General features: G+C 43.7%; 1 protein-coding gene across 1 annotated transcript in view; it reads left to right on the forward strand.

The window, feature by feature from the left end:
• The first annotated feature begins 558 nt into the window (after positions 1 to 558).
• The window catches only part of LOC139260205 (alpha-centractin), a 58,885-nt gene continuing 46,351 nt past the window's right edge, over positions 559 to 13,092 (forward strand). Inside the window, exon 1 of the mRNA XM_070876485.1 lies at positions 559 to 651. Within this exon, the coding sequence (XP_070732586.1) occupies positions 604 to 651 (48 nt within the window). The 5' untranslated portion in view covers positions 559 to 603. The remainder of the gene's footprint in view (positions 652 to 13,092) is intronic.

Consider the following 13,092-nt stretch of genomic DNA (forward strand, 5'->3'; position numbering starts at 1 on the left):
TCTGCGTACATGTGGAAACTGACTCGCGTGAATTTGGATGATATCGCCAGGGGGCAGCATATAGATGAGAAATAAGAGGGGGCCAAGGACAGATCCTTGGGGGACACCAGAGGTAACAATGCTGGAGTGGGAAGAAAAGCTATTGCTGGAGATTTTCCGGCTACGATTAGATAGATAAGAATGGAACCAAGTGGCTGCAGTCTCACCCAGCTGGACATTTTAATACAAAAGCAAAATAGTGTGAATGCTAGAATCTGAAATAAAAACAGAAAATGCATTTACCAGTTCTGACAAAGATCTGAAATGTTAACTCTGTTTCTCTCTCCACAGATGTTGCCTGACCTGCTGAGATTTCAAGCATTTAAAAAAAAAATGTTGTCTCTGGAGTTGGGACTTGAACCCACAAAAGTTGTGAACTACAGAGAGCCAGGGGTGGTGCTATCCACCTCCACAGAGCTTATGGGGTAAGACTTGCTGACTTGTGCTCCACTGCTGGCTGTGACAGACAGGCAAGGCGGTTGCCAATGATGATGATGTAATGGTCCAGGGCAGCGCATGCGCGCTTGCCGCCAGTGCTGGGCTCGGTCGCTGCCAGAGTCCGGGATGGAGTCGTACGATGTGATCGCCAACCAGCCGGTGGTTATCGACAACGTGAGTAACCTGGGCCGTGCTAATGGCTTTCCCCCGCTCCTATTTATAACTGCTTCAATTGAAAAGGAAAAAAAAGCCCGAAGGGCGCGTGTGTGGGGGGCTCGGGAGACATGAATTCCGAGTTAGCAAATAAAATAACTCCCATCGCCTCTTCAAATTGCCATGGCAGCAGCCGCGCCCCAACCGTCACTGGGAAAAGGGAAATTAAAGCCTTTTTAATTGAACACTCGGTTTTATTTTTTTAATTATTTTGAGCGAAATATTAATTCGCGCCCACTATCACCCTTTACATTTAACTCGCGTTCACGCGGCCGTGCGATCCCGCGGCGGAGGTGAAGAATGAAAGCCTGAGGCCTACCGCTTTTGGGGCTTGGGGATTGGTGCTTCTGCTTTTCTCGCGAGCAGCTCGCGATGTCCCGCCCCACGCCGCACGCCGATTGGCTGGCCGTCGGCCATGACGTCGCGGCCCCCCGCCTGATTGGCGCAGACGGGTGTCAATCCGCCGGCTGCCGAGAGATCGCCTTCCGGTTTCGATGGGGCTGGCCCAAGAGGCAAAACACTTAACAGCCAAGGAAGGATGAATGCTCACTCCTCGTTCACTCATCAAAAGTGGTACTTTTTTTTTTAAAGTGAAGAAGGAGTTTATGTCATCAAAAAAAATGCAAAATACGGTAGAGGCTGAAAAATTTGAAATTTATAAATAGGAAATGCTGGAAATACTCAGCAGGTCAGGGAGGGAAAAAATAGAGTTGAAGAAAGACTTGCATTTATATAGCACCTTTCACCACCACCGGATGTCTCAAAGAGCTTTACAGCCAATGAAGTATTTTTGAATTAGCTGGCCATTAACCGGCCCAGGCAGCAGGGGGTCGTTCAGCCCGACTGCCTGCCTCTTTTCCGTGGTTACGTTCAAGCCAGGGTGTAGCACGCGGTGTCCATTGGTACGCTTGCGGCCTTCCGCGAGAGGTGGATGCTGGAGGGACTGGAGTGCATTATCACCCCTGGCAACGAAATTTTAATTTGAATCATTATTATAAAAAGTTAATTTGTTGGTTTTAGTGCCCCTTTAATAAGGGGGCACTTGATTTATTGTTTCAACTTAAAATAGTTGTAATGTAGGAAACACAATTACCAATTTGCTCACAGCAAGCTCCCACAAATAGCAGTGTGATAATGACCAAATAATCTGTTTTTTTATTAAGGATATCTCACCTCTTCAAAATAGGGTCTTTTACGTTCATCTGAGAGAGCAGACAGGGCCTGGGTTTAGCATCTCATCTGAAAAACAGTGCCTCCTTCAGTACATCTCTCCCTCTGGATTACTGGTCCAGCAACATAGCCACTATGCTACCATTCTATTTCTGACAATGCAGCACTCCCTCAGTACAGCACTGAACTGTCAGCTTAGATTTTTGTGCTCAAGTCTCTGGAGTGGGACTTGAACCCACAACCTTGTGAGTCAGGCGAGGGTGCTACCAACTGAGCCACGGCTGACACAAGTTTCAGGCTGATGTCTTTTTGACAGAATAATGTTTGTGTCATGCTGTCCCATTTCCTGTCAATTGTTAAGACTTGGGGGCCGAAATTGGTGAAAACCGATGGTCTGCCCATTTCTCGGTATATTGTTTCATACCGCCGGGTATCGCTGAGGTGGAGTGTGCGCAATTTTTTCTCGGCGGCATGCCGAGCGAAGTGCAGCAGGCGGAGCAGAGTGCAACGGGCGGTGAGTCCTTTTCACTCGGGATTCTTCGGGTCCCAAGTTGTGCGCACGTACATGCTGCTGTGAAGTTCTCCCCCCACCCCCTGAGAGACAGCGACCAGAATCGACAGAGACTTTTAGAAATTTAGAATTGGTTTCATAGGATCAGCGTTCTTTGAGGCAACCTCTGAAAAATAGTGATCTGCTTTATTTATTCCTGTTCTCAAAATTTTCATCTACATATGAATTTTAGGTTTCTAATCAAGGTGAGCATGCCGGCTGTAGCAATGATTATGAGCATCTTGCACTCCCATTGCAAGTTGGTGGAAAATGCAGACTGCGGAAGTGTGATTTTATTTTAACCTCACCTTTAACAATAGCCTTGTGTCTCTGCATGAATTGCCAGTTTGTTCTAATATTAGAGGAAGTACTCTCATCCATTAGGAATCGATACTGACTTAACTAATTTCAGATGGGACCATTACAGCCTGCAGAGGGAAGAGACTTTCATATTATGATGGTATCAGAATTTAAACATAGAAGATAAAAAGAAAATGTGTAAAATCAGTCTGCCTCTTAGCTTCTATTTGGAGTGAAGAAAGATTAGAAACATAGCAATAGAGTAGATTGCTCAGGTGAGGTTGCTAGCTCCAGCACAAGCTCAAAGGGTTGAATGAATCCAGGACAAAGCAGTCCGCTTGATCGGCACCCCATCCACCAATGGTGCACTGCAGCAACTCGCCAAGGCTTTTTCGGTAGCACCTCCCAAACCCGCAACCTCTACCATCTTGAAGGACATGGGCAGCAGGTGCATGAGAACACCATCACCTCCAAGTTCCCTTCCAAGTCACACACCATCCTAACTTGGAAATATATCGCCGTTTCTTCATAGTCGGTGGAAACATAGAAACATAGAAAATAGGTGCAGGAGTAGGCCATTCGGCCCTTCGAGCCTGCACCACCATTCAATAAGATCATGGCTGATCTTTCACCTCAGTACCCCTTTCCTGCTTTCTCTCCATACCCTTTGATCCCTTCAGCCATAAGGGCCACATCTAACTCCCTCTTGAATATATCCAACGAACTGGCATCAACAACTCTCTGCGGTAGGGAATTCCACAGGTTAACAACTCTCTGAGTGAAGAAGTTTCTCCTCATCTCAGTCCTAAATGGCTTACCCCTTATCCTTAGACTGTGTCTCCTGGTTCTGGACTTCCCCAACATCGGGAACATTCTTCCTGCATCTAACTTGTCTAGTCCCGTCAGAATTTTATATGTTTCTATGAGATCCCCTCTCATTCTTCTAAACTCCAGTGAATAAAGGCCCAGTTGATCCAGTCTCTCCTCATATGTCAGACCAGCCATCCCGGGAATCAGTCTGGCGAATCTTCGCTGCACTCATTCAATAGCAAGAACGTCCTTCCTCAGATTAGGAGACCAAAATTGAGTACAATATTCCAGGTGAGGCCTCACCAAGACCCTGTACAACTGCAGTAAGACCTCCCTGCTCCTGTACTTAAAACCCCTAGCTATGAAGGCCAATGTACCATTTGCATTCTTCACCGCCCGCTGTACCTGTGTGCCAACTTTCAATGACTGATGTACCATGACACCCAGGTCTCGTTGCACCTCCCCTTTTCCTAATCTGCCGCCATTCAGATAATCTGCCTTTGTGTTTTTGCCCCCAAAGTGGATAAGCTCACATTTATCCACATTTTACTGCATCTGCCATGCATTTTCCCACTCACCTAACCTGTCCAAGTCACCCTGCAGCCTCTTAGCGTCCTCCTCGCAGCTCACAACGCCACCCAGTTTAGTGTCATCTGCAAACTTGGAGATATTACACTCAATTCCTTCATCTAAATCATTAATGTATATTGTAAATAGCTGGGGTCCCAGCACTGAGCCCTGCGGCACCCCACTAGTCACTGCCTGCCATTCTGAAAAGGACCCATTTATCCCGACGCTCTGCTTCCTGACTGCCAACCAGTTCTCTAACCATGTCAGTACATTACCCCCAATACCATGTGCTTTAATTTTGCACACCAATCTCTTGCGTGGGACCTTGTCAAAAGCCTTTTGAAAGTCCAAATACACCACATTCACTGGTTCTCCCTTGTGCACTCTACTAGTTACATCCTCAAAAAATTCCAGATGATTTGTCAAGCATGATTTCCCTTTCATAAATCCATGTTGACTTGGACCGATCCTGTCACTGCTTTCCAAATGCACTGTTATTTCATCTTTAATAATTGATTCCAACATTTTCCCCACTACTGATGTCAGGCTAACCGGTCTATAATTACCCGTTTTCTCTCCCTCCTTTTTTAAAAAGTGGTGTTCCATTAGCTACCCTCCAGTCCATAGGAACTGATCCAGAGTCGATAGACCGTTGGAAAATAATCACCAATGCATCCACTATTTCTAGGGCCACTTCCTTAAGTACTCTGGGATGCAGACTATCAGGCCCCGGAGATTTATTGGCCTTCAATCCCATCAATTTCCCTAACACAATTTCCCGCCTAATAAGGATATCCTTCAGTTCCTCCATCTCACTAGACTCTCGGTCCCCTAGTACTTCCGGAAGGTTATTTGTGCTTTCCTTCTTGAAGACAGAACTAAAGTATTTGTTCAACTGGTCTGCCATTTCTTTGTTCCCCATTATAAATTCACCTGAATCTGACTGCAAGGGACCTACGTTTGTCTTCACTACTCTTTTTCTCTTCACATATCTATAGAAGCTTTTGCAGTCAGTTTTTATGTTCCTGGCAAGTTTCCTCTCATACTCTATTTCCCCCCTCCTAATTAAACCCTTTATCCTCCTCTGCTGAATTCTAAATTTCTCCGAGTCCTCAGGTTTGCTGCTTTTTCTGGCCAATTTATATGCCTCTGCCTTGGATTTAACACTATCCTTAATTTCCCTTGTTAGCCACAGTTGAGCCACCTTCCCCGTTTTATTTTTACTCCAGACAGGGATGTACAATTGTTGAAGTTCATGCATGTGATCTTTAAATGTTTGCCATTGCCTATCCACCGTCAACCCTCTAAGTATCATTTGTCAGTCTATTCTAGCCAATTCACGTCTTATACCATCCTGTTGGATTACCTTCCCCACAAGGACTGCAGTGGTTCAAGAAGACGGCTCACCACCACCTTCTCAAGGACAATTAGGGATGGGCAATAAATGCTGGCCTTGCCAGCGACACCCACATCCCAGGAACAAATTTTTTAAAAGACCTTCTGCACTAAAATTTCTATCGTTCTGTTTCCCTTGTCTGTTTTATTTTTTAAAAGACACTGCAACATGTTCTCATGCATTTGATTAGTTCGGTTTCATTTATTTAAATAGTTTGTATAGTGAACTTTGAGGTAGGTCCTACATATCAGCGAGAATAACTAAATCATTATGGAATCGATCATGTCTGTAACTGTACCACACAGCCCCAAGGGAACAGGGTTAGATTATAGTTTGGCAGGAGCATGCAGCAAGAGTTTTGCACCCCACCGACATTAAATTACTGGCATTGGTGGCATATAAAAAATGTTGTTTTGTTTGAGCTAATTATTTTTTTAAAATTGCAAAATATATTTTAATTGGTAGCAGAATCACTATCAGCAATGCTACTGCTGGTAAGGCAAATTTAGATAACCGGTTCTTTGAAATAATGCCTTGTTTTATCACCCAGTGTCTGTATTAACATTCCCAGGTTGGGGTTAGCACCCTTTACTCCTGCCCCAACAATGTGGTTTACCCTAAATTTCAGAAGACCCATTTTGCACCAGTGTCAATTTTGCCCCCTTTTCTCTCACATATAGTTTCTCTGATCATTTATGGACAGCTTGTTGCTGTGGATGCATGCCCACTAAGAACTGCATTGAAGCTGTTCAAATGCATTTTTGCAAAGAACCCCTATGGCCAGTGAGCTGACCAACAGTCACCCAGTAACATCCCCTAAATTCATTAACAATTAGATAACTGGAATATAAATCTAAAGACAATCCAGGATTTCTAATTTCCTTCACAAAATAACAGAGTACAATCCTCATTTCCACCTCCTCCAAAAATTAAAAATATCAAATTCACAATATAGAAAATTGGAGTATGGATGATGAGGCATCTTCTCATCAAAGGATTCAAGTGATTTCCTTGGGGTGTCTCAAAGCGCTTCACATCGAATTAATTTGTTTTGAAGTGTAGTCACCATTATTATGTAAGCGGAAACGTTACAAGGGCACCCTCAAAGCCGCCCTGATAAAGTGCAACATCCTCACTGACACCTGAAAGTCCCTGGCCAAAGACCGCCCTAAGTGGAGGAAGTGCATCTGGGAGGGCGCTGAGCTCCTTGAGTCTTGTCGCTGGGAGCATGCAGAAATCAAGCGCAGGCAGCGGAAAGAGCGTGCGGCAAACCAGTCCCACCCACTCCTTCCTTCAATGACTGTCTGTCCCACCTGTGATTAAGACTGTGGTTCTTGTATTGGACTGTTCAGCCACCTAAGGACTCATGTTAAGAGTGGAAGCAAGTTTTCCTCAATTCCGAGGGACTGTGATGGTAAGCAAATGTAGCAGTCAATTTGATCAGTAAAGTCCCACAAACAGCAAATGAGATGGATGTTCAGTAATGTTCACTCTAATTATTTTTCCCTGCATGGGCCCTTTAAATTGGCTGCGTGACTGCATGCATGGTACCTCTTCCAGCAGTAGCAACTGGTGAGCGGCTTGCACGGGAGCTTGCAATCATGGCTGCGCACCTTAGGGAATTTGTTTTTGGTGACGTTGGTTGAGGGAGCATTATTGGCTCGGACACCGGGAGAATGCCTTGTTCCTCTTTGAGCAGTACCATGGGATCTTGTACATTCATCTTAACAGTGGAAAGGGCCTCCGTTTAATGTCGCATCCAAAAGACAATACCTCCAACAATGCAGTACTACACTGAAATGCAGCCTAGATTATGTGCTTAATTTCTGGAGTGGAGGGGTGGGAATGCTTCAACCTTCTGACTCACAGCGAAGGTGCCAATCTTGTCTCAGTGGTAGGACTCTTGTTTCTGAGTCGGAAGGTTATCCATCTGCCAAATTTTTGCCCACTCACTTAGCCTGTCTATATCCCTTTGCAGATTTTTTGTACCCTCACAATTTGCTTTCCCACCCATCTTTGTATCATCAGCAAGCTTGGCTATATTACCCTCGGTCCCTTCATCCAAGTCATTAATATAGATTGTAAATAGTTGAGGCCCCAGCACCGATCCTTGCGGCACCCCACTAGTTTCTGTTTGCCAACATTGAAAATGACCCATTTATCCCGACTCTGTTTTCTGTTAATTAGCCAATCCTTTATCCATGCAAATATATTACCCCCAATCCTGTAAACTTTTACCTTGTGCAGTAACTTGTGTCACCTTATCAAATGCCTTCTGGAAATCCAAATAGACCACATCCACTGGTTCCCCCTTATATACCCTGCTCGTAACATCCTCAAAGATCTCCAGCAAATTTGTCAAACATGATTTCACTTTCATAAAACCATGCTGACTCTGCTTGATTGAATTATGTTTTTCCAAATGTCCTGCCACTGCTTCCTTAATAATGGACTCCAGCATTTTCCCAACGACAGATGTTAGGCTAACTGGCCTATTGTTTCCTGCTTTCTGTCTGCCTCCTTTTTTAAATAGGGTCGTTACATTTGCGGTTTTCTAGTCCGCTGGGACCTCCCTAGAATCCAGGGGAGTTTGGTAGATTTAGATTTCTCCCAGTATCCTGGCCAATGTTTATCCCTCAACCAACATCATTAAAATAGATTATCTGGTCATTAATCTTAATACCCTCATTGCTGTTTGTCTGACTTTGCTGGTACATTTCTCTACATTGCAGTTGGGACTACACTTCAAAGGCACTTTATTGGCTGTGAATCGGGGTCGTGAAGGTGCTACTTAAGTCTCTTCCCTCTGCAGAGCTGCACGTAATGGATAAATGTGCAGCCAGGTGATAGTGAGCCAGTCTGGGAGGATACCAATTTTGATCCCTAGTCTGTGCTACATTATCTGATCTGAGCCAGAGGGCAGTAGGGGTGCGACAATTGGTCAAGGAGGGGAAAACTGCAATTTCCCCTTCTGATTGCTATCTACTGGATAGCGAATGTACTGGACATTGTGTAAAGGCAAGAGCAGCTTGGCTCTGTGATGTCCCCTACAGTCAAATAGCATCCTGATGCTCTCTGATAGCTTAGCTGTGAAGAATAGCCGTTTGCTTAAAGTATCCGAGGCTACTGGAACAAATACTGTATGCTGAATCAGCACCTTCAGGAGAGGAAAAGGGGGAGAAAGTTGAGGGAAAAAATAAATAAGAGGTTAAAACCTCAGTACTTAAACCCCAAAATGAGATTACAGCTTTGAAATCATTCCTGTGTATCTTTTTTTTTGTAAATTAAATATTGCATATTCTGTGGGGGTAATTTTATTCTGTCTTCTCATTTCTTGCTGCTTGGTGCAATGGTTGACATCGACTAAGATTTTATTGTGCAGCTGATTACAAAGAAATCTTTTGAATAAAATATCATGTCTGTAGTCTACGGTGTGACTGTCAAGTCTGTGTGCAGTTTTCTTATCTGTCTGTTTTTCACATCCTATTAGGTTTTCCATAACCAAAATAGTCATTCTCCCAATTTAAATTTTTTTTCCCCCTGTCACTTTCCATCGAAAAAACCTTGCCAATTATACTGCAGCGAAAAGAATTCTCTCGGGTACAGCTGCCATCACAGTGCCCACTGAGACGCAGAACATTTGATAATGTTGCTTTAAATGTTGGTCTTGAAATTACACTGCGCCATAAAACGGAATTCTTGCTTTTGTATCTCCAGGCATGGGGTACAAAAATAAAGAGTTATTGTTGAAATAGTACAAGACCTTAGTTTGGCTGTAGTCAGAGCCAATTTTCGCAGCCACGCGCTAATGGCAAAGGTCCCGCACAGGCTGCTCATCGGCTTCTCCATTGTGAATACCGCGTATCCACAGAAACTTAACGGGACCGCGCTAAAAGAAACAGGCTGCATAGAACAAAGCGCAGCTTACAAGGAACATTGGTTGGAGTATTGTGTATAGTTTTGGGTACTCCATTATAGGAAGAATATAAAAGCAATGGAAAAGATGCAGCAGAGGCGCACCAGGATATTAACAGGGGTTAGTTGTGAAGAGAGACTTGAAACGTTTTGGCTTTTTCACTGGAGCAGAAAAGGAATCTGATGGAGATTTTCAAGATTTTACATAGAATTACAGTCACAAAGAACTTGCAGCAAAGAAACAATCCATTCGGCCTGTTATATATTTGGCCTGCTATAATATTCTTTATTATACATTTTTGAACAATTATGATAAAAGAAATAGTGATAAAATTGTTTCCATGGATTGGCTAGATGGGAATGATGGGATCCAAATTTAAAATAATCATCAACAGGGAGATTAGGATGTGGAATTCTCTGTTAGAAACATAGAAAATAGGTGCAGGAGTAGGCTGTTTGGCCCTTCGAGCCTGCACCACCATTCAATAAGATCATGGCTGATCATCCACCTCAGTACTCCTTTCCTGCTTTCTCTCCATACCCCTTGATCCCTTTAACTGTAAGGGCCATATCTAACTCCCTCTTGAATATATCCAATGAACTGGCATCATCAACTGTGCGGCAGGGAATTCCACAGGTTAACAACTCTCTGAGTGAAGAAGTTTCTCCTCATCTCAGTTCGAAATGGCTTACCCCTTATGAATGTTGAAGCAGAGTCCATGATTTCTTTTAAAAAGGAATTCAATAGTTGCTTGAAAAAGAGGAACTGAAACAACAGGAATGAGCAGGCAAGTGGGCTTAGACTGAGAAAAAAAACCACCTGCACATTTGATCGGTCGCATGGCTTCATTGTGTGCTGTAATATTCTAAGATTCTGTGATTAACATATGAATAATTAATCCTTTATATGAAATTTGTTCTTGTAACGTGTGAATCCCTCTTTTTAAAAAAAAAAGGCAAAGAAATTTCACATGAATGTGCTAACTGAACATGAGCTAATATTCGCACAATGTTGAATTTTGAAATGAATCAATGATGTGCTCCTGGGAATAAAAAAGCACAGAGATTACCTGTACAAATGTACACCTCCCTTTTATTAGGGTTGTGAATCTGTGGAATTCTCTGTCCAAGGAAGCAGTTGAGGCTAGCTCATTGAATGTATTCAAGTCACAGATAGATTTAGTCAATAAGGGAATTAAGGGTTACGGGGAGCGGGCGGGTAAGTGGAGCTGAGTCCACGGCCAGATCAGCCATGATCTTATTGAATGGCGGAGCAGGCTCGAGGGGCTAGATGGCCTACTCCTGTTCCTAATTCTTATGTTCTTATTACATGCTCATGTATAGACATCCGGGCTTACGCAAGTCTCATACTTAATTGAAGGAATCCATATCTTTCCCAGTCCACTTGCATTGCACGCCCAGGCTTCCACCCGGTACTCTACTCCTGGGCCTAAATTTCTTTTCATTTACATTTTTGTCTTTGTAAAGCAACCTGCCTCCCCGCTACTCAGCCCCACGACTTGCACCACTTCAACTTAAACCTTGGTGCTGGTCGCCACCTCGACCTCCAACCTCACACTCCGACATTCTCCTCAAGCTCTGAACATTGATGTGGGAGATTTGCTAGTAATTTTTCTATAAATTTAAAAATGTATACAGATCACTAACTGTGCATCCCCCTAGAAAAATTGTGAAAATATTGTGCTATACAGATAACCTCTTTCTGTAGCTCTAAAGAGAACTTACAGCAATTATTTGAAAATAAATTGTCATTAGAGTTTCAATTGCAAGAGAGAGCAGTGTGTTATTAGGTACCATTACACCATAGGAAAATTCATGCTTAAGCCATTATGTTTTAATGTGCCAACATGCCTCTTGTGCAACACTCTTAATTCATCACACAAAATTGCTCCCATTAAAGCACCACCAGTATTTTACCCTAATGTTCCATCAAAATGCTCTCAACCCAAGTTTGAAGGGACAAGTATGACTACTACTGGATATTTTTCACAGTTTTAAGTGAACATAGTATAAACATTTCACACTTGTGCATTCCTGACATTCTAGTGGAAAAAATTACTTTGTGCTGCTGTGTGAGAACTTCGTGCTTGATTGAAATCTTAGTGACAATACGAGTGCTACTGGGCAGAAACACTTTGTTGTTCTAAAGTTTCCTGGAATCTTCTTAACAGTAGATTTGCAAACATAATGAACTTTCTCATAGACGTTTCCATTCTTTTTTCTCTGAATAAATGTTGAGGAATGCATCTTTAAAAGTAATTATAATTAAGGTGACTCCCTTGTACTGGTAAATGTTGGAACACGCATTATTTTCAACCCCCACACAAAAGCACAAAAAAAAATCCCACAATGGTTCTGTTCTCAGCCAGAGTATCTAGGGAACAGGCACTTCCTTGCAGAGTGAGTCAGGCTGTGCAGAGCTTGTGCAGCTGGCTGCGGCCTAAGTCTGGTGCCTTATTAGCAGATCATCACCTTCTGCTTCTTTTGAGTAATGTGCCACAGGAGAATCTAAACAATCAAGGGCAGGAGTAACTAACAAATACTGGTTTTGAATCAAAATGAAAGGCAAAAAACACATGAATTGTAGATAGCTGGTGGAATGTAGTTATGACACCAGCCCAATTGAGTAAGTTTCAAATGATACCATTTACTGCAAAGGCACAGCATTTGCTATTTTATACATGGCATCTGAAACCCAAAATTGTATTTTAGCGGTGAATTGTCCTACAGATAAGGCCATCTCTGACTATTTCCTTATTTCGCTCTCCACCCGCATCCCCCTTCCCTAATTCAACCCTACTTTCTTCTGCATCCACCCCTGGAAAAAAACCTCTCTCTTACAACTGCACTTGCCAACTCCAAACTGTCCAACCTTTAGCCCTCCTTTCACCATGGCATTTCTGCAACCACTGATCTGCTCATTCACACCCCCACCGCCACCTTTGATGCCCTCGTCCCTATTAAAACCATTACTCTCTCACCCTGTCTGCTCCCCCGGTACAGCCCTCATCTTCGCTCCCTCAAGTCCAAGGGACGCAGACTTGAACGGATGTGGCGGACAACTGGTTTAGCCATTCACCGCCAGATTTGGCTCGACCATATAAAGCATTATCGGGTCCTACTCTTGTCTGCAAAAATTTCTCACTATTCCAGTATCATTTTGGAATGCAAAGATAATACCCGGCTACTATTCTCTACTGCTAATCATCTTCTTAAACCCCTTTCCCGTCTCCACCACACTCTCCTCCAACAAGTGTGAGGAGCTCATGGACTTCTTTGTCTCAAAAGATTGAGGCCATCCAATCAGCTGCCTCTGCGCGTTCCCTTCCTTCCCCTAGCCCATCGGGCCAAACTTCTTCTGAGGCTCCCCTCTCCCCTCTTGTCCTCTCCACACTCATCTTAATCATGAGACTTACTTCCTGCTCCTTTGACCCTATTCCCACTAAACTGCTGACCACCCAACTTCCTTTCCTGGTTCCCATGTTAGCTAACATTGTTAACGGTTCTCTCTCGTCAGGTACTGTTTCCCTCTTCTTCAAATCTACGGTCATCACCCCTTTCCTCAAAAAAACAACCCTTGACCCCACTGTGCTTGCTAGCTACCGCCCCCCCTCCAACCTCGCTTTCCCCTCCAACCTCGCTTTCCCCTCCAACCTCGCTTTCCCCTCCA

Source organism: Pristiophorus japonicus, chromosome 3 (assembly GCF_044704955.1).
Source record: "Pristiophorus japonicus isolate sPriJap1 chromosome 3, sPriJap1.hap1, whole genome shotgun sequence".
Classification (NCBI taxonomy): Eukaryota; Metazoa; Chordata; class Chondrichthyes; family Pristiophoridae; genus Pristiophorus; species Pristiophorus japonicus.